This window comes from Marmota flaviventris, chromosome 16, assembly GCF_047511675.1.
Source record: "Marmota flaviventris isolate mMarFla1 chromosome 16, mMarFla1.hap1, whole genome shotgun sequence".
Taxonomy (NCBI): domain Eukaryota; kingdom Metazoa; phylum Chordata; class Mammalia; order Rodentia; family Sciuridae; genus Marmota; species Marmota flaviventris.
Window position 1 is genome coordinate 38,124,910 of NC_092513.1, and position 21,045 is coordinate 38,145,954.

Below are 21,045 nucleotides of genomic sequence, written 5' to 3' on the forward strand. Positions count from 1 at the left end.
AATAGTTCCCTGAAAATTTATCTGAAGGACTCAGTGTAGCCTCTGAAATTCAAGCCAAAGAAAAATTAATGCTAAAGGAAGGATCAAGGAAAATCCCCTGTAAGTAAAACTACAACAGGAGCCAGGAAACTGAAGAATTAGGACAGATGTTTTATCCAATAAATATCAAACACTGACATGCAGTTTAGAAACTGATATCTTCTTGGCATTCAGGACAGAATGGGAGCTATTTTTTCTAATTGGCAATTGGCATGATCACAAAACTACTGCCAGAACTTTATACCTTGAAACCCCAAAAGACAGCCTGCCCTTTCCATAGGTGTACAAACTGCAGATGAAGAAACAAAAATAAGACTGATTTTCCCTGGAACTTACATTCCTCAACACTTTTTTAAAAAATGTGTAGAAATAGTATTTGTCTACATTTTGCTTGCCTCCCAAAATTAGGTGAGCAAAACACATAGTTAACGCCAATCTTCTGATATGAGACCAGCCTATCATCTACCTCACACTCCCCCAAATCTCCAAAATAACCTGTTTACAAGATCCAGGAGCAAAGACAGGTGGATGTAACCATGTAACCATGAGGCAACCTCAAAGCCCAGGGACATGGATGACTATATTCTAGCAAAACTGTGGGTTTATTTTTTTTCTCTTCAGTATCCCCAAGTTGTCATATTGTCTCTTTTTCACTTAGCACTCAACTTGAACATGCAATTGAACTACAAAATGTGGATTGGGACCCATGTTTAAAGTTGCATGTTGGACAGAGGATACAGGTGGTATCCCCTCCTAATCTCACTACTAACCCACTGACTGGTGTGCAAGAGAACACCCACAATTCTAACTTTGACCTTTAACTCAACACACACACACACACAAAGGGAGAAATCAGAACATAAACTTGCTCTGCCACTACTTCTATTCTCATATCTTCCTGATTTCCCACCATCTCTGATCCATTTACCTGCTATGTTTATGCATTGGCTCTGAGGATCCCTCCTCCAGATTCTCCTCCCCTTTACTCTACCTAGCAAACTCATCTGGGCAAATCAGACTTCAAAGAGCTTCCCACAAAGCTTCCTAGGGTATGCGTGAGGCCAACTTGCTTCTCCTCTGACCATGCTTCCTTGGAACCTAGTGGATGAATTCTTGACAGTCCCTGCAGAACTGGGACCTGTGTCCCCTGGCTCAGCAACTCAAGGACTGAGAATCCCTGCAATACTGGGATCTGCACAAACATGGGCTCAGAGCAGTCAAACTATAAATGTTATTAAACTAAAAATTTTAATTTGATTTTCATTAAATTTGTTTAAAGAATTCATTGTTGAAGCTAACTTTCAATTACTCTTTTTAACCTGAATCATGGAAGGGGAGGTCAGCAAAGCTAGTTTTTATTATGCAAAAGCATATATAAAAATAGAATTTAAAAATTTTGAAAACAGAAGCCTGTTTTCAAAAAAATCTCTAAAATTATCCTAAAGTCAATTAGGGAAAAATATAAAAGCCAAACCACAGACCTTCCTATGAAAGTCTGTGGGAAGCTGCATGACTTGGAACTAATTATAGATACATTTCCCTCTGCTGTCCTTACTCATTGCCTTATTTTAAGAGGAAAGTCAGAGTTTTGTGGTTTTACATAGGGAAATAAAAATAAATAAAATTTAAAAGTCAAAATTAGAAATCATTATGCTATGTAAAATTGCAGGAGCGGTGTGGGGTGCAGAAGTGCATCACAGACCAGAATCTGGACATTATCATTATATAGTCAATGCAACACAGATATTTTGTACTATTAGTTGCTATATATCCCACACTAAGCCACACATCCCCCAGGCAACTGATGTTCAAACATTTAATAAAGTCAAGTAATGATACATCCTTTGGCCGTTTTCACTTTTTTAAATTTTTTTAAATATTTCTTTTAGTTGTCAATAGACCTTTATTTTATTTGAATAAAATCAAACTGAGTATCAAACCCAGGGCCTCACACATGCTAGGCAAGCACTCTACAATTGAGCCACAACCCCAGCCCGACCATTTTCATTTCTATCAGTTGTCCCTCTAACTACTACCTTTCAATTTTCTGAATAGTAAAACCATATTCTCTCAAAGCCCAACAGCTTTCTATAGAAATATAGGTTTAATAATGCCTTAATGAATTAGAAGAAAATTAAAATTAATTCAAGCACTGTGACAAATGGGTTTGTTTTTGTTTTTGATTCAAGGGATTGAACCCAACACCGCCACATCCCCAGGCCTTTTTCATATTTTACTTTGAGACAGGGTCTCGCTAAATTGCTCAGGGCCTCACCATGTTGCTGAGGCTGGCTTTGAACTTGCAATCCTCCTGCCTCGGCCTCCTGAGCAACTAGGATTACAGGCATGTACCCCCACACCCAGCTTCAATTATATTTTTAAAGAGGGTTGGATCTTAGAAGTTTGTTTTTTCATTTATTATTAATTCAACTGTACAACTTCAAATGAGCACTTTTCTTTATGTCAAGCACCAGGGAAAATGTAGGGAAGAAAACTGTGAACAACAACAAGATGTGAGGTTGAGGCCACGAGAGTTTTCTAAGGGTTTTTGTTTTCAAAGAACAATGATGTGGAACCATTGATTCTGAGGAAAACTGTGCCTACAAAAACATAGTGGTGATAACTACGCTTTGTTTTGAAAGATCAATAAGCAGATAATTAAAAAAAAATCACCAAATAGCAAGTAATCAAAAGAATTTAGTTTGGATTTTAATATGTTTTATATACAGAACTTAATTTGAAACTGTATGCATTAGCTATTTTGGATATATGCAGCAACAAACTAAATGTTCCAAATTATAAAAATTGACCTAAAAAAGAACATGGAAGCCCATTTGACCCCAATTAAATCTTTCTTGGACTCCATTTCTTTCAAAGAAAGATAATTCCCTAATTCCTTTTGGATCCAGTCTGTGGAGAGCTGCCCTCTCTAAAAACATTTCTTGTTCCAAGATAGGTATAGGCATTTGGGCTTAAGCCATTTTTCTTACTGCATTAAAAGAAAACATTCAAAGAATATGCCAAGAAAAACTAGCAATTACATAGAGCAATACTAGCAATAAAATAATGGAAATAGCAATTTTTCCCTATGAAACTTTCAAAGGACAAGGAGTCAAAACATTGTAGCTATTGATGTTCTTGATAATATTTAGAGCAATATTTTCCATGAATAAAAGAGACCTAATATACCTGAAATTTTTACTATACTTTAGGCTTCGGAAGCAGATTATATAAAGTATACAAAGCCTAATAATGCTCTTTTCTTCTTCAGGAAAGGTTTCCAGAAAAAATAAATTAATTAATAAAAAGTAAGTTGGGCACAGTGGCACACACCTATAATCCTAGCAACTCAGGAGGCTAAGGCAGAAGGATCACAATTTCAAGGCCAGCGCCTGCAACTTAGAGAAGCTCCAAGTGACTTGTTGAGACCTGGTCTCAAAATAAAAAATAAAAAAAGGGCTGGAGATGTTGCTTAATGGTAAAGTACCCCTTGGTTCAATCCCCAGTATCAAATAAGATGATCATTAAACCAACAAAAAAGAAAGTGTGTGTGTGTTCCTATGAGATGCATCATGTTGACACCTAAATGATTTTTTTTTCATGGCTAATACAAATACTGCAAATGATGTTCACGTGTTGCTGTCCCAGAACTGGATATACCACAACTTCATTACAATGTCCACAAAAGGTTCGCTCAAATTTGCACTGGATAGGACACTGTTACTACATAGGTACCTAGGAAGAACATTTTACACATGGAAAATGTAACTATAGAAATACTTCCTACAAGCACTTGATTTATCAGCCAAGCCAATTTAGTGATACAAATACCTCTGGATATTCATAAACATACCCTTCAGATACAAACTAGAAAAAGAGGAAACTCAAACTGCAAATCAATATATTTAGTAGGAAAACCCTATCCTATTGGTGCCAGCTTTGAAACTTAACCCTCCTTCCACCACAGAACCAATAAGAGTCATATAACAGCATGTGTGTGTGGTAAAAATATCAGGGGCTATTGCTTTTGCCCTGGTACAACACCTGGGATCTTCCATGTTGCGTCAGTTTCCTAAAACAGCTGAACAGACATAAAGCAATCAACCTAGAAAATGAGAAATAGAAAAAGAAAACAGAAAGCTATCAGCAAAAGGTTAGCATGGGTCAAGAGTAAATGTTTCACTCACAGACATCATTACTAATTACCTTATACCTCAACATATATCAACTCCAATGTGTAGCAACAGGGAGTTAGGTAAGGGACCCAGGTGGCTCACTGAGAAATGGTTATATATAGTCACTTAGAGACAGAAGAGAGAATGGATCATCTGGTATCAATGAAAAGAACTTTTTTTTTTTTTTAAGAACACGGGTGCTTTGTTCTTACATACAAATCACAGACTGTATAAATCAAACAGAACATTGGCTAGTTAAGATGAGTAATTGGGGAATACCTTTAATTTTGTTTTTATTTGAAAGGGAGTTTGTTTTTATTATGAGATCATACTCTTTCCAATTTTTATCTCTTTATTATGAAATATTCCTCTCATAACACAAGAAAAAGGGGAAAGTACATTTAAATGGGTCACTTTATCTGCACTGAAAGGAAAACTTTCTTTTTTTTTTTACATGTCTCTGGACTGTTAAAACTGACTAAAATCCATTTATACAAGAACAAAGTTCACAGTTCAAGGGGAAATATGTTTTTAAAAAAAGAGCTCCTAATGGATAAAAGAAATGGAAAATAGTATCTATAAGTAATGTCTGAAAGAGTTGAAGTAAGTCACTTGGAGAAGTTGAGATGGTGGGGATAGTGACTGGATAGTCACCAGCTGTTCGCTATCATCAAAGAGGGGGAAAAGGAGGAAATTAGTTTAATTAAAAGCCCAAAAGATTTCAACAGAGGGAAAAAATTCTTCGCTATACAGGTTATCAAAAACATAGAGGGACAGATATTAGGAAAGGAGGATTTCTATCCTGCTGGACATCTGCTATTGGACTAATGTCTAATTGAATTGACGGGTTTAAGAAAAACACTGGTATGGGAGAGGACCCAGGCCTGAATGATCTTTTGAAATCTCTCATGCTTCTTGTGAACTGTGAAATCTGTGGGCTGGGATGAAAGGAGGGAAAATGAGAAAGAGTGGGCAGAGGAAGTTTTATATCCTGCCAACGGTCATTTCTGACTGTAGAGATTGTTCTCTTTGTACTTTCTTCCATGTGTAACTAAAACAACATAATTTTCACATACTTAAATTTCCTTAGGCCACCAATGTGGAGCAGGTGTCTCCATGAGCTGCTAACAAGATTCTGACTAAAATGCAGAGATGCTGAATGAAAGACAAACTAACTTAACCCAGGAAAGTAAGGGAGGCTGGTGTAGACCCTGAAGGAATTTCGTTTACTCACAAGGTTCTTAGGAAGGGCTACCAGTTGCAAATTGATTGTATTTTCTCTTCTCCCTCCAAACCTACCAACACCTCCCAGCACACCCCACCCCAAACACACCATCCTAGGGCATTCACAGTTGGGCATTCACAGGTTGGTACCGAAAAAAATCTCCACCAAAAAAAGACCACGGGGAAAGAGACCCTAAGTAGGAGAGCAACCTCTAGAGGTATTCCGAACATTCCCTTCCTGACTCCTCTATCCCTGTGTCATTTTGCTTTCCTTTCCTGTTGTGTGAAAATGCTCCACAAACTCTCAGAGTAACAGCTCCCTGGGGGTCAGAGCCTGGATGGTGCCCCCTCGCTTTCCCTGGGAAGCCCCTCATCTGTATGTAATTGATGTCTCAACAGAGATCCTAGCCACACACTTCAGGCCATCTTAAAGTACTTTTCAAGTTTGATAAAAAGACCCCTCAAACTGTGGCCTTTGAGCCAATGAAAACAAAGAATGAGCTGAATAACGTTTCATTAAGTTAACAGAACTCTGCCAAGAATCACACAATCAGAAACCCACTTATAAAACTAGCCATAAAGAAGAATGAAAAAGGGCCATATAAAATTCTTGAAATGTTGGAACCGTTATTTACCCTGGGATCTAAGGTCTAAAACATAGGATATGTGTTCTCCATTTCCCCCCCCCCCCAAATGAAGACTTTTAAAATACTAATTCCCAGCTTGAGTGCTGCTTCCTCCCTGAAAGCCATTAGGGTTAATAGCAAGCAGAACTTTTTTTGATCTCTGTGGATGAAAATTGTACATTCTCCGGTTTCCTCACTTAAAAAAAAAATAAATAGGATGGTTACTGTTGATTTTAAACTTGAAATATATGACCACCACAAAAAGGGAAACTCATTTTTGTTCTCGTTAATCTAAGTAAAGGATGAAGAGAATGAAGACTGTCTATTGATGATATCATTTCATATAAAATATGCATGGGTTCTCTGTAAACCAGCAGCACAGTGTAAGTCAACTTAATGTGTGAGGAAACTCAGGGTATACCAATGTATTATGCTCAGAAAAAAAAATATTCTGACACAAACACACCCACAAATCTCTGACTAAAACAGACCATAAAATTAATAATTTCTTTGGGTGACATGGATCTATACTTACATATGCATAAATGGTCATGGTTTGTCAACACAGATACCTCAAGTGATTCACCTAAATCACTCTTCAATCTCTAGACTAAGCTTGTAAAATTTGAACAGTTTACTTTCTCAAGTCTATACTTCCAATGCCTATTGACAGACTGTTCAGAAGTCAAAGAAACATACCCGTAACCACAGTTCTGTGTCTCATAAATGCTACTACAATCAATAATATACCCCTTTTCCCACATTGTAAAAATTTTCAATGAATCTTTAAAAAAACATCTTGGCAAAGCATCTCCCCTTCACAAAGAATGTTTCCCTGGCCGATGTTTCCAAGAAGAGTAAAAGCCCCTTAACTCTACGTAAGAACTTCAGTATTAATACCTAATTCTCTCTCATTATCTGTTTTTATAAAATACTTTCTTCTCATATGCTTCTCTGCCTGCCTCTCTAAGGGTGCAACAAAAGTCAATTAATCTTCATTAATTTGAAATAACTCTATGGTAGCAGAAGCTTATTCTTTCAATTGTGTCAGGGGTATTTTACCAATTAAAGGCTATTATTTACCTCAATACCCTCTACTCTTTCACCCAAAGGGGAGTGGGGGAGAACACAGAAAAACAGATGGTGGGACCCTCCCTCCCCTCTCTCCCTAACCCCCTCACACCCACATCCACACATGTACCCCACCTTCTTTATTTGATCAGACTTTCAACATGTATTTGTACAGCTGTAAAAAGTATGGAAGGTCTATCCATTCTAACTTCTGGTCAAATATGTATCAGAGCAAGGAAATCTCCTAAAGCAGTTCTCTTTCCTGGAATGTGTCACTGATTCATAAGCAATCATGTGGTATCCTGTTCCTTCATTTTTATAAGCCAAGGGTTCCTCTTTGTCAGAGTCTCATGTTTATGATCAAAATAGATGTGGTCTAATGTTAGGCAAATTACATCAGCAACCACCAGGCAGTGGGAGTCTGACCTTTGGTGTCACACATATCTGGGTTTGTAACATGAATGAGCCATTTAACCTCTTTAAGTCCGTTTCCTCACTGGTAATAAAATAACTAAAAGAAAGTAAAATAAAAGAGCCTAAAAATATTACCTACTTCAGAGAAATGTTGCAAAGATTAAAAACTATAAAAGTTAACAGTGTACAAAGGCTGGACATTGTAAACACTCAATACGTTTTCAGGTTCTTGGTCTGAAAATGTATCCTGAGGCTAGATTAATAGGCTACACCAGAAGTAGGTGACACAGAGATGAAGAAGAAATATGCTTATCCTGCAAGAGGCAATTGTGGTTTGCAATAAGATACAAAAGTGGGCAAGCCAAGGAATATTCAAGGAAATAAGTTATTTACTATTCTTTCAGTGATTTCCCATAGCAATTTCCCTAATGCAAAACTTCAAAGGAGAGGCCAGGAAATCTATCCAGGTCACATTAGACAGATGTGTGCATGTGTATGGATTATTCTGTGCAGTACCTATTCACATGTCAAATTAGGAGGTTTGCTTACCCCTTTTGGTCCAATTATTGGCTAAGTTTCAACCTATCTTCTACCCCTTCCCAATTCTTAACACCCTCCCCTCCATCTCCTTTTAGGATTGATTCAGGATGAGCCACAAGCAAAAATCTTCTGCAACCTCCCAGTTTCTTCTGAACATCCCTTTACTTCTTGGTCTACCTGACTCTCTCCTATGGATACCACTTCCCTAGAAGATTCTCAGGTAGAAGGAATTCTTTGTCTTTTTCCACTCATCTTATATCACTGGGCCTAGAATATGGATAGGTGACATATGTTCTCCTGCCTGTTCCTTCAGACCATTCTCCCTCCCTGTTCCTTAGATGCCTCCAGCAGTGTATCTCATTTCATCAGAGGGCATTACCAACTATTCCCGTTAACTGTACTTATCCACCAACTCCTGGGTTACTCTCACTTATGTTACTCTCACTTATGTTATATGTTAGAAGATTCTCTAATATGTTATGCCAGGGCCACAATCAGTTTTTTACAACATCTTTGTTCCAATAAGAAAAAGCAGGGCTGGGGTTGTGGCTCAACGGCAAAGCACTTGCCTAGCATGTGTGAGGCACTGGGTTTGATTCTCAGCACCACATATCAATAAATAAAATAAAGGTTCAATGACAACTATAAAAATATTTTTTTAAATAAAGAAGGACAAGGAAACCTTTCCTCCAGGTAGACCTGCCCAATCCCATGATGCTAAATTGAGCAAATGGAGAGGTGCTTAACTCCAGCCACTGATGGTCCCATCTTCCAGAGTGAATACTATGCCTAACCATTCATGACACCATTAAACCTAGCCCTTTTCTTTTCTCTCAACTCAGACACATAATGTTACCCCAACCTCAATGTCATGAGCTACACTCTCACATGCTTTTCTCATTTTCTCTATCACACCAAGTCAACAATCCTTCCAACCTCACTGAGACTTCCACTTCCACACCATCCCTCAATTAATTGTGTCTTCACTTAGCTCCACGTCCAACTTAAATTCTATGGACATTCACCTTAACTTCTCCAGTTCATACACCCGATTCTTTTATTCCTTGATTGCTTCATTTGGCAAAAATCTCAACTTTCGTCAAATCTAGCTTGTGTACTTGTCTGTACTTGTACAGTGATCCTGAACAGAACAGGGGGACTGGTGCCATATTAAATGCAAGATTAATAACCTTAATGAATGCCCTTAATGCAACAAGACTGTCTTAGACAAATATTTTACATCTTCTCATTATATATACAAAACCACCTCTCCTATTCTCAACCTCAGCTAATGAACTGATATCCCTTTTCTTAGAGAAAAATGAGGCAATAAGAAGGAAAATTCCATAAGCTTCTTCCACAAGTACTCACCGACATTCACTTCTGGTGAAATAAGCTGACTCTTCCTATTGCTCCTTTCCTGACCTCAGTCATCTCATCAAGCACAGAGGAAACAGCACCTTTTGCATGTTATCAATTTCTCCTCCTCAACTGGAATTTCTTATTAATAAGCAATTATTCTAAAATTTATTTTCTATAAGAAAAAAAAAAAAAAACACCTCTCTCTGGATTCTACTTTCCCTTTTATGCTCACATTCTCTTGAACCCACTCCATTCAGGGTTTCTTAACATTCCACAGAAGTTGTCAACGTCAAGTTCACCAATACCCTCATGTTCTGATTTGGTTATAAAGTTCCTGTTAATGCAGCAATATTCAGAGGAAAAAATGGATACTGAGCTGTAACCTAATCAGCCAACCCTAGTTTGAACTGATGGGCTGGGTGATAACTGTTGGCAGGTGGGGTGCTGCAGGGGGTGGTGGAACACTGAGGTGTGCCCCAAAGGTGCAACTTCCCTGTGGCTCCATCCCCCACACCTGCTTTTTCTTCCTGACCTTGCCATGAGCTAAGCAGCTCCACTGAGCCCTCCCCAGGATGTGCTGCCACATCTTGGACCCAGAGCAATAAAGCCAGCTGTCTATGGACTGAGCCCTCTAAACTGTGAGCCCCAAATAAACTTTTCCTCCTATAAACTGTTCTTGTCAGGTATTTTGGTCACAGCGATGAAAAGCAAACCAAAACATCTCATAAAACTAAATCCAGTAAAAAATTTTTAATCTTCAGCATAACATATCAAAATCCCTGACATATTTGAATCACTTTCCTCCCAGAAACACTTATCTTCACTTGATAAACCTGTTCACAGAAAACCTGTTCTCCTGTCCATTTATCCATAGTCTTATTTGCCATTTCCTACCATTTCTCCCAACTCTAGAAATTCAAGAATCCCTCAGCTCAGTCTTTGAGTCTCTTCTCTTTGCCATGCACTTTCGATTCCTTGGTGTTCTCATTCCATTTCATGCTACAAATACCGTCTATAAACTGACTGCTTTCAATTGTGTATCTCCAGCAAGGTCTTCCGCTGGAGTTTCAGATAGGTAAGTCAGTCACACAGCATACCTACCTGCGTGGTGAAATGGAATTTTATAATCAATGTCTAGAATGAGCTCATCAATATCCATCCTGTCCAAAACTACTACTCTTACAAATTCTTCCATCTAAGCTAAAGGTAACACTATTCTTCTCTTTGCTCACACTCAAACTCTGGAGTTAGTTATCCCCAACTCCTTTGTCTCCTATACACACGTTTATCTGCCGGCAGTTCCTATTGGACCTACCTTCAAATACATCCAGAATCCCATCGCTTTTCATCATACCTACTGATACTCCTTTCATCAAATCAGTATCATCTGTCCTCCAGACTATGGCAATAAGTTTTCTACCTCATCTCCATGTTTTCGTCCTTGTTTTCATCTTTTTATTATACTTAATGATCCTGATAAAATATGAAATTGTCTTTGTGGCTCAAACCTACAATGGCTTAATCTCTCTCTCAAAACAAAAGCCACTGGGACAGGGTTGTGACTCAGTGGTAGAGCACTTCCCTAGCACATTTGAGGCCCTAGGTTCAATCCTCAGCATAAAAATAAATAAAAACAAAGGTATTAAAAATGACACCATGTTTTAAAAAACAAACAAACAAAAAAAGCCACTCCCAAGATACTCTATAACTTAGCCCCCACAACTTCTCTTGCTTTGTATCTTACCACACTCTCCCTTATTCAATCTGGCCTCCCAATTATATTGACCTTTGTTTCTGAAACATTCTAGGCATTTTCTTGCCTGAAGGCCTTTGTGATTGCTGTTCCCCTCTACACAGAACTCTCCGCCCTTGAAGACCTTTTCCCTCACTCCACTCAGGGTTTTTCTTAAACACACTCTTCTCCCCATTCTTATGCCTTTATGTATTTTTCCCAGTTCTTACCAGTGAAAGAGGTACAAATTTTACAGATCTATTTTGCTTACTGTCTATCTCTCAAAGAACATAAGCTCCACGAGAGATCTGTTTTTGTTATTCACTGCTGGAACTGCAATGCCAAGAACAGAACTTGGCACCCAGAAGCTCAATGTACATTTTGAGAGAGAACACATGAGCGCTCACACAGGCAAGCGGTACAGCAAGGGGAACGACCTCAGTCAGATTCTCCTTCATTCTACTGAAGGGATGCTTGTTCGCCAGCCCTTCTAGAATGCCAGAAACTGTGCATCTCTGCTTGTCCTCTGCCTAACCTTAGAAACTCCAAAGTACAACAACAATGGGGGGGGGGGGTCGTTCTCAAAAGGGGTAGGAACAGGGATATCAAGACAAGGGAAAATTTGGTAAGCAATCTATAAAACAGTCTGCTTCCGTTGGACTAAGACAAGAATGTGCATTTCCTATGCTCAATTCACAACCTCTGCTGCAGATCAGACACAAATGAAGTCACATCAGTCTTATGGGGACCATCAGACAGCACACCAGTTTAAAGTAAAGGGAAGGAGTGTTCAGTCCACCCAGAGAGCATGCAAAGGGACTCCTATAGCCATTAACAAAATGTATGGGTTGAGGTTATTACTAAAATATGATATGTCTGCAAGGATTGTTTTAAAGTTTGTTTAAAGATAATTTACTGATTCTGATGAATCCACCGACAAGAGAATTTAATTACACACTCTTCCTCCCAAACCATGATCAGGGACCATTTTTTTTTATAGTTGTAGATGGACATCATGCCTTTATTTATTTATTTTTATGTGGTGCTGAGGATCCAACCCAGTACCTCACACATGCTAAGCAAGCGCTCTGCCACTGAGCTACAGCCTCAGCCCAACAGGGACCATTTTTGAGACCAGCGGATAGAGTGGAAGAGAGTACAGCAGCTTCTGCAATACAGAATTACATGCAACAACAATTCACAACAGATTTTCAGAGAGATGAGAGTGAAATAACAGAGTTCACAGGTGGAAAAGATCCTCTTAGAATTCGGGAAGGATCTCTCATTTTTCAAAAGTGTTTAACGAGTAAATATCTTATTAGAGCCTTGTTTCTCTGTAAGGAATGGTAACATTAGGTTTAATTTACAAAGGGCAACACAAGGAAGGAACAAAGCTATTATAAAACAACTACTTGTGATTACAGGAAAAGTCAGCACATTTAGTCATAAGCACTGCACTCTTAATCCAAACCATAAGATACCTCTAGCACCATCTTAGTTTACATGAGAAATATACTGATAATACTTCAGAAATTATTCAGGGAAATACAAAAACACACACGCAAAAAAGCAAAGAACCAGGCTGGGGTTGTGGCTCAGTGGTAGAGCACTTACCTAGCAAGTGTGAGGCACTGGGTTTGATTCTCAGCACCACATAAAAATAAATAAATAAATATATTATGTCCATATATATATATATATATAAGCAAAGAAATGTATACTTTTCTTAAGTGCTAACTTTTCTAAATAAAAAAATGACTGATGATAAACCCTGGTAAGGGATAAAAATCTTACAAGAAAATGTATAATGGTGGGGAATTCAAGTAGTAAAATCATTGAAATTAACTTAAGAGAATCAGGGATGATATTTGAAGCTCCTCGTACTCACCTCCGTTTTCTTCTCCGTTGGCGTTTGCCTCAGCCATCTCTGTGCCATCCAGCTCAGAGTCACAGACTAAATCCAGTGTTCCATCTGCTGGGCATGATGACTCCTCTTTCTATATTATTTTTTTAATGATGATAAATAGAGATATGTTAGCAACTAAAAATATTTTAAATACTTTTAGCATCTTAAAGGATTTTCACAGTTTTATGAGATTTGGAGTTTCAATACAGATTTACTTTTTCATGTAAAAGTCACTCCTTTGGGGAGGGGTCAAGAGGAAAAGCCCATTACCACTCCATATATTACTGTATAACCTTTTAAATCTACATCCAAAAAAAAAAAAAAAGGAAGTCTCCTTAAAAGGAGTTGTTTCCAATTTCTTTTCAATTATACGTTTTTCCTGATGTAAACAAATGGATTAACAATTCTGCATTTTCATCAGTGAATTGAACATCCAAGTAGCCCCAAAAAGCAAAGGGAGAAAAAAAAGCCATTTTGAAAATAGCCTCCGCTATTTTCAGAAACATTCACTATAGCTGAGAGAGAATCCCTACTTTCTTTGCCAGGTATAACTTTTTTTTATTATTTTTTATTTGTTTTAATAGTTATATATGACAGTAGAATGCATTTATTATGCATTTTGAGATATCATACATAGATGGGATGTAACGTTTGACATTAAAAATAAATCTTCTCGAAGGAAATAAATAAACTTTAAATATAATCCATCATTTATCTTTAACATCCTAACAGATTTTCATAATAAACAGTAATTATTTTCAAATAACAGTAATTTATTTTTAATCTATAAAAATAATATTCTGAGTTTATTTGTTCTATGTTACACAATCCTTTGTAGAACATAAGCGTTGATCATCTGGAATTCTGAATTTTAGATGGCATTTCCCATTCTATATGGAAATAGAAATGCTATTAAAAAATTCAGAATTAACTATTTTAAAATTCTATTTTATTCCTTCCTTGAGGTCACTGCTTATTTTCAAATTGAATGCCCAATTAAAATCAGTAAGTTTTCAAGAAGAAGGAATAAATTGATTATTTTTACAAAAGTCAGGAAAGATTACAGGTGTGAAGACCTATCAGCTGATGGTCATTAAGTCAAAGAGTTTCTGGCAACTGTGATCATCTTACAACTCCTCACTGATGACTCATGATACTCCTCCCTGTAAATTTTTCAAATCAAGAATTTTAAGGAAGCCGTAGCTATTTTTCATTGCCAGATGCTGTGGAGTGAAACCACAGATAAGCTTTCCTTAAAGAAAAATGTCATTGTTTATTCTCAATATGAAATCATTTTTATGACATCTGAAAACATTTAAAAGGCATAGGGGTCATCCTTCAACCCTTCACTCAAATTTAATTTTGTTTACCTTCTTATGTTTGAAAAAAATGCATGATACATGGTAATAACACACATAACATGCAGAACAATACAACTTACTTTGAGAGCATAGAGGCCTGACTTTCCAGGGATTTTGAAGAATGTTCCATCCCCTATCCGAGTGTTAGTGTGAAGCATTGCATTCAGACAGGCTAATGGAGAGGTTCCACTAGAAAATAAAAGTGTGGAAAAATGAAGCGATCTGAGATGCAGCTTCTGTAGCAAAACTGTTCTCTGACTCTCTTAAAAAGAGATCTTCTTGCATGCCTTTTTAAAATATCCTCCCAACCCCGAAAACATCTACATTACAATAACAGGCCAGTCCAGTTTCCCCAAAGTTAATCAGATGCATCTGTCTTGCAGGCTTCAGGCAAAAAGTCTCCTAAATTGAAATTATGCTTTTATTCATAAAGCAACCAACACTGTATTTTAAGGAAACCAAAGCCCAGACTTTTATGTGGTGTTATTTTGTAAAATAACACTATGAGGCCTCAGATTTAAAATATTACAGACAAGTTGATGGTTGCACTTGAATGATCGGGGCGGGCGACGGGGGGGGGGGGGGGGGGGGGGGGGGGGGGGGTGGAACCCCCAAGTTCAAGGGCAGCTCCATCTCATAGGTCGAAAAGCAACAAAAGAATAATAAGAACCGGGGAAGAACTGATTTGAAATTATAAGTATTTAACTTACTCACAGGACTGCATTTTTCACATGGCCAAATAAGAATATATATCTGTGTTTATATCTCTGATACAACTTATACAATGACATCTTTTTCTCAGATATGTCAATAAAAAAATATGTGTTTGAGAATTCTGCCCAACAATTATGTTCTGTAGAAAAGATGCAAATGACTGAATTATGAAATCAGTTTTCTTAAAGAAATTAAATAAATGATTAAAATATCAATGCACATATCTACAAACATTATTGCAATGAATTTGTATACTTGCAAAGATGGTTATGAAATGCATAACACACATATTTTATACATTATATATATATATATATATATATATATATATATATATATATATATATATATATATATATATTTAACAAAATATATATAAAAATTATATATATTTTTTCCCCCCTTGGGGTAAATTTTAGACTTTTTGTTGTTGTTTACTTATAAACTAATAGTTTTGCAAACCAGAATTTAAAGCCACAATTATTGCACTTTTATTTAATTGTGTTTCTATATATCAGTGTTTGGTCAAACCAATTTTGATGACAAGCTTGTATCTCTTACAGGTCTTTAACTTAAAATATTCTGGGAAAGAAGGCTTTGAAGATATTAAGTGTTCAAATTTTGAATTTCGAGGATAAAAATGTCATTGTTAATAAATTAATCTCTTACTACTAAAACTCACCAGTAAAATGCAAAAATTGAATTAGCTGAATTGCCAAAACACTCTTAATAACAAATCAGCATATATACACATCATGGTTATAAAGGTTTATAAATATTATAATAATATGAGTAATCTGCATTATTTTAGGAAGCAGCTTCTCTATGCTGTCACATAAATATGATTCCACTGGGTGTGACAAGAAATAAGAGTCTGAATAAATTTGGTCATAGAACAATGCAGTAACACTAAAGTACACAGAACAATAATCGGTGTGCTGATGCACTACCCTTTTTTTTTGAAGCTCCTAAAAGCTTACAGACCTCATTTCATGATTTTTCCCTTACAAAAGATTTTTATTCATATTTATGTGGACACAGGCATACCTATAAAGTAAGATACATTCATCTCCACTGAAAGATCTATGAATGAATTCTAGATAAATAATGCAATGTGTGTTATACAGAACTCTGCAAAACATATACTTCCACATTATACTCTCAGACAAAAGCACAGAAAATTAGAAGCTGGAAATGATTATGCCAGATTTTTGGAGTTTTAATTTAGTGAGACTGTTAGACCTACAGAATTTCCATAGGGACTTGGCAAGAAGATGTTAAAAGGACAAGTATAAAATATAATACATAAAAATGAGGCAATGTAGATTTAAAAAAAATATATAACAATAAAACCATCCACCTAACATAAAACCTCATGATAATCTTCCTGCTTTTGATTACTCCTAATGCATACAATTTCAAGAACTCAGATTTAGAACACTAAGGAACAATATGGATCTATAGGCAACTAAGAAATAATGAACAAATAAAATACCACTGTAGTTTATATTTTCTTTCTAAGGTAAAGGTAATTGTACAAGACAAATTGACTATTAAGTAGCAGTTTGATGCTATGCTTGCTGGAAACATATGTGCTAAGTACCCAATTATGTACAAATAATAAGCTCTATTGAGCATGAATATATTATTAAATCACACTGTTTACTATGAAAAAAATTAAAAATATGTAATTCACAATCACATGAAAATAAATCTCCAAAAGATTCAATGACTACCATCATTTCCTCAACTCTTTCCCAAAACAAACATGAAATGTTATTTTGGAAGTACTCAACGTTTTAGAAGAATTAGATAACATTTGATAACTCAAATCATTCAATGATTCACTTGTTTTAAGCATATTAAGGGTATTTCTTTAATGGCAAAAAATACTTTATTATTCTGATCTATCTCATTTTAAAACAATTAAAATTATCAAGTGTTTAATACTTATTAAAAAGTGATTCATTCAATGCAACAGACATAATAGGAAAATATATTTAAAAAATCTTGCATATCATTTTTACTTATTGCTATTATTCTCACCAATTCTGTGAAGTCTAGAAAACTTGGACTACTTTTCTTGAGGAAATATATGATCTTAGTTAACTGATATTGACAGGGAATAAATAAAATATTTTTGTTATTTTTATCTTCAGAAAGTAATGGAATTATCAAGTGTACATTCCATATAGCTAACTGTAGTTAAAACACAAAAATTAGCAATGGGTTGCTCCTGAAGTCTCTATTCTTAGATATTAGGAACACTTATGTAACATTTCTTATTTTTCACTTATTTTTTAAAATTACAATTAATGCAAAGGTTAATCACCCTAGTCAAAATTACAGAGTTTAAAACTCTGTATCTCTGTGTATATATTCATATACATACACACACATACACATATATACATCTATATATAAAGCAATAAAACTTCAATGTTTTAACAAAATATCTCTAAAAGTTCAGAAGTTACTTACTTTCTATCAAGATGCATTGGAGGAATCATGATGTTCCAATTTATAAAAGGAAAACAAAGGAAAAAAAAAAGAAGAAAAGAAAGTTAGTTTTCCAACATTAAACATGATTCCACATTTTACCATTTCCATACATAGGATAATGTGTAAGACCAAAGCCTTAGATTTGGCTGCCTATGAGAAGATGGGAAGGAAAAAAGGTCAGTGGGCTAAAAGTGACTTTGCTTTCCTTCCTAATTCTTCTACAACGTTTTCATTTTGTTCATAATGCACATATATTTCCAGATTATAAATACAATAAGAAACAAATAAGCAGGACAATGTACACCCCCAATTCTTTTCTTTCTTCCATCCTCTATAACTGGGCCTTTTCCTATACACCTGCCAGGGTAGATATACAGCTTATTCTGTTTATTTGTTTTTTCCCCTAGACTGTAAGGTTGTGGAACCCTTCTGGTTTGTTTTCATTTCCCACAACCCCTGAAGCAGAACAGGGGTGGAATTTGGAGGCAGGGGAGCAGGCATAATTTAAACTGTCTAGACATCAAAGAACCCCCAGAGACACTTTGCAGAGCCCCAGTGCTGTGTGAAACACAGAAAAACCACTGCTTTATACCATCAAAATGCTGATGGGACATACAACATTTTACTAATAGTAGACACTTGGTGAAGGGAATGAATAGCCTCTCTATTTAAATAACTTTAAAATCCAGGAAGAATAGTGGAGAACATGACTGAAAGACTATTTGCAAACATGACAAAGAAATATCATAATCATGGGCCTCCATTCCTTTATATATAAAGTAAAATGCTTTACATGACAGTACTGAAGTAAGGTTAATATTAAACTATTTTATTAATGTACCTGTTACTTTATAAAAAATTTAGATGGAAGCTATTTCTCATAAACATTTTTAAATCTCATTTTCAGATATGGAAATATAAAAAAAATAATCCTTTGCAACATAAGTGTAAAAACAGATTGAACAAGCAATTATTAAGCACTATTAGTTATTAGAAGTACTATTAATATCAACAATTATACGCTCACTCTCCTTTCAGAAAAATTACAATTGCTTTGTTCAAGTATTTCCAGTATCAGTTTTCAGAAAATATCTTAATTATAAAGAACACATCTTTAAGAGAAAAGTATGTGGGCCTCTGGCAGTGCAAATACGATTTCAGTTGTTGATCTCTGTGTTTGGGTTATAAAATTAAATTGTTTATACTTAGGATATATGCACTTAAATCTACAAGTTTTACTTCACAAAAAAGTTTTTGAATGTTAAGAAGGAAATAATGTACCTTTGAATTTATTTGACTATTCATTCTACAAGTGGAAAATTAAACTATTTTTACCAGTGAATGAGGATAACATGTAAGCACACATAGTAATATAGTATATATCAGCTGATAAAGCAGAGGCCTAGATGAATAAAAAGAACCCTAAAAGTAAAGACCAAACTAATGTCTACTATAAAGAAATATTACTACTACTAAGATATTTTCTTAAATGAGTGCTAATAAAACCTTTATTAAATACTAGGGTCTTTTGTATGTTATATGAATAATACATGCATGTAAGTATGTAATTGTTATCTGAATAACCCCAGCACAAAACATGCACAAAAATGACCACAGTAAGCTTGAAATTGATTTTGAAGAACAGTCTCCTAAACTGCACATTCCCTTCAAGAAGCTCACTAATGAGAGTTTGATGAACACTGACACAGGAGAAATAATAAATATTAGAGGTTAGGGGGGAAAAAAACAGGAATAACTCAGGAACTCAAATAAGAGATGGGTTAAAGGAAGATATTGGGTAAATTTCTATGTAAACATATTTACATGATTTTCAGTATTCGGCATGTCTGTAATAGAAATGTAATCCTAATATTCTTTTATCAGATGAAGATATTGAGGCAAGAAAAGATCATCAAATGCCATATATTATGCAACTTACTTCTTAAATTCTTAAATGAGAATTTCAGACTTCAACCTTAATGCACATCTGATGGACTTCAATATAAGAAGATATTCTTAAATAGATATTGAAACTTAGATGTTTTATCCATTTCTATAGACTACGATGCTATTACTAAATAGATGGCAAATAATTCATACATTGTTACTAAACTGACAATAATTAGGAAACAAAAGTTTCAAAACATTAAAAGAAAGAAAAGTTTAATTAGTATCATTTTAAAATAGGACCTATAAGAACATTAAATATCCCTATAAGTATAAACAAAGTATACAATCTATATTATAATTTTCAAAGACTTTTCAGTAAAACAGGAGGACAGATATCATCTTTGACTGAATACATCCAACAGCCTGTATGCCACATATGGGGCTAGATATTGATAACTCTTCCTCTACGAACATGCATGTCCTGACACGCCATGTTAGCCTGCTTACTACGGAAGGCCACAGAATGAACAAGACTGTGGTCCCTGGAGGCTGGCAGCCTGAGTTCAACTGAGGCAGACTATTCACAAGATGCATCACAATGAACTCAGCCTTCCTGGGTCTCACTCTCTTCAACTACAAAATGTGAACACTCAAAGTCACTATATCATAGAGAACTATTCTAAAGATTAAATAAGTCAAAACATGGAAAACACTTAGAATGATGTTTGACATGTTCTAAGTGTTCAAAAGTTACCACTGCTACTCAACATAATCAATATCTATAGGCTCAAAGAATGGAAAATGGAAAGAAGTTAGTATTTCATATCTTGTTTAAAAAATTGGTTCAGAAAAAAAATACATGTATAAAGACATGAAAGAAAGAAAAAAAAAGAACTAGTTCAGTTAAGATACTGTTTAAGTTCTAATTTCATTTTCATCTCATTAGTAAGAATTAGCAAGTGAAGACAAAGGCAGGTGAAACTCCTAGTCTGCAGTCCTTCACATGTGAATAATACTGAAAATCAGGGATGACTTACACAGTCAGAATACGGAGAAAACAACAACAGCAATAAATGATTATTACAGTTATTGATTATTAAGAACATCTAAAATGTGTCTAGGCTTTCACAACTGATCCATATTTCTTATATCCCTGACAGCTACACAAGATGTAAGCATGATTCCCAGTTTTACAGATGAGGCTGAGGCTCAGATATTAAGAATCTTATTGATGTACAATAACAACTAAATGATAAAGTGAAATCCAAAATTGAATCTAATTCCAAAACTTTCCACTGTCCTATATTCTGTCTCCACAAAACTGCCTGCTCCACTTCATCCATCTTGACTACAAAAGGAAGAATATTTAGCACTTGAAGGAAACACACCAAGAAAAGCCAGATGTTGCTGAATAGTAAGGTGGTTGGCTCCATCTTAAGTCAACACTGCATATGGTTTGAATTCCACAGCACAGATTTTAAATATTATA

The 21,045-nt window shown here is 35.6% G+C and overlaps 1 protein-coding gene across 1 annotated transcript in view; it reads right to left on the bottom strand.

The window, feature by feature from the left end:
• Asxl3 (ASXL transcriptional regulator 3) overlaps nt 1–21,045 on the bottom strand; it is a 137,703-nt gene that overhangs the window by 88,668 nt on the left and 27,990 nt on the right. Inside the window, exons 2-3 of the mRNA XM_027935757.2 lie at nt 14,531–14,639; nt 13,072–13,180 (exon numbers count right to left, since the gene is read on the bottom strand). Of these exons, the coding sequence (XP_027791558.2) occupies nt 13,072–13,180; nt 14,531–14,639 (218 nt within the window). The remainder of the gene's footprint in view (nt 1–13,071; nt 13,181–14,530; nt 14,640–21,045) is intronic.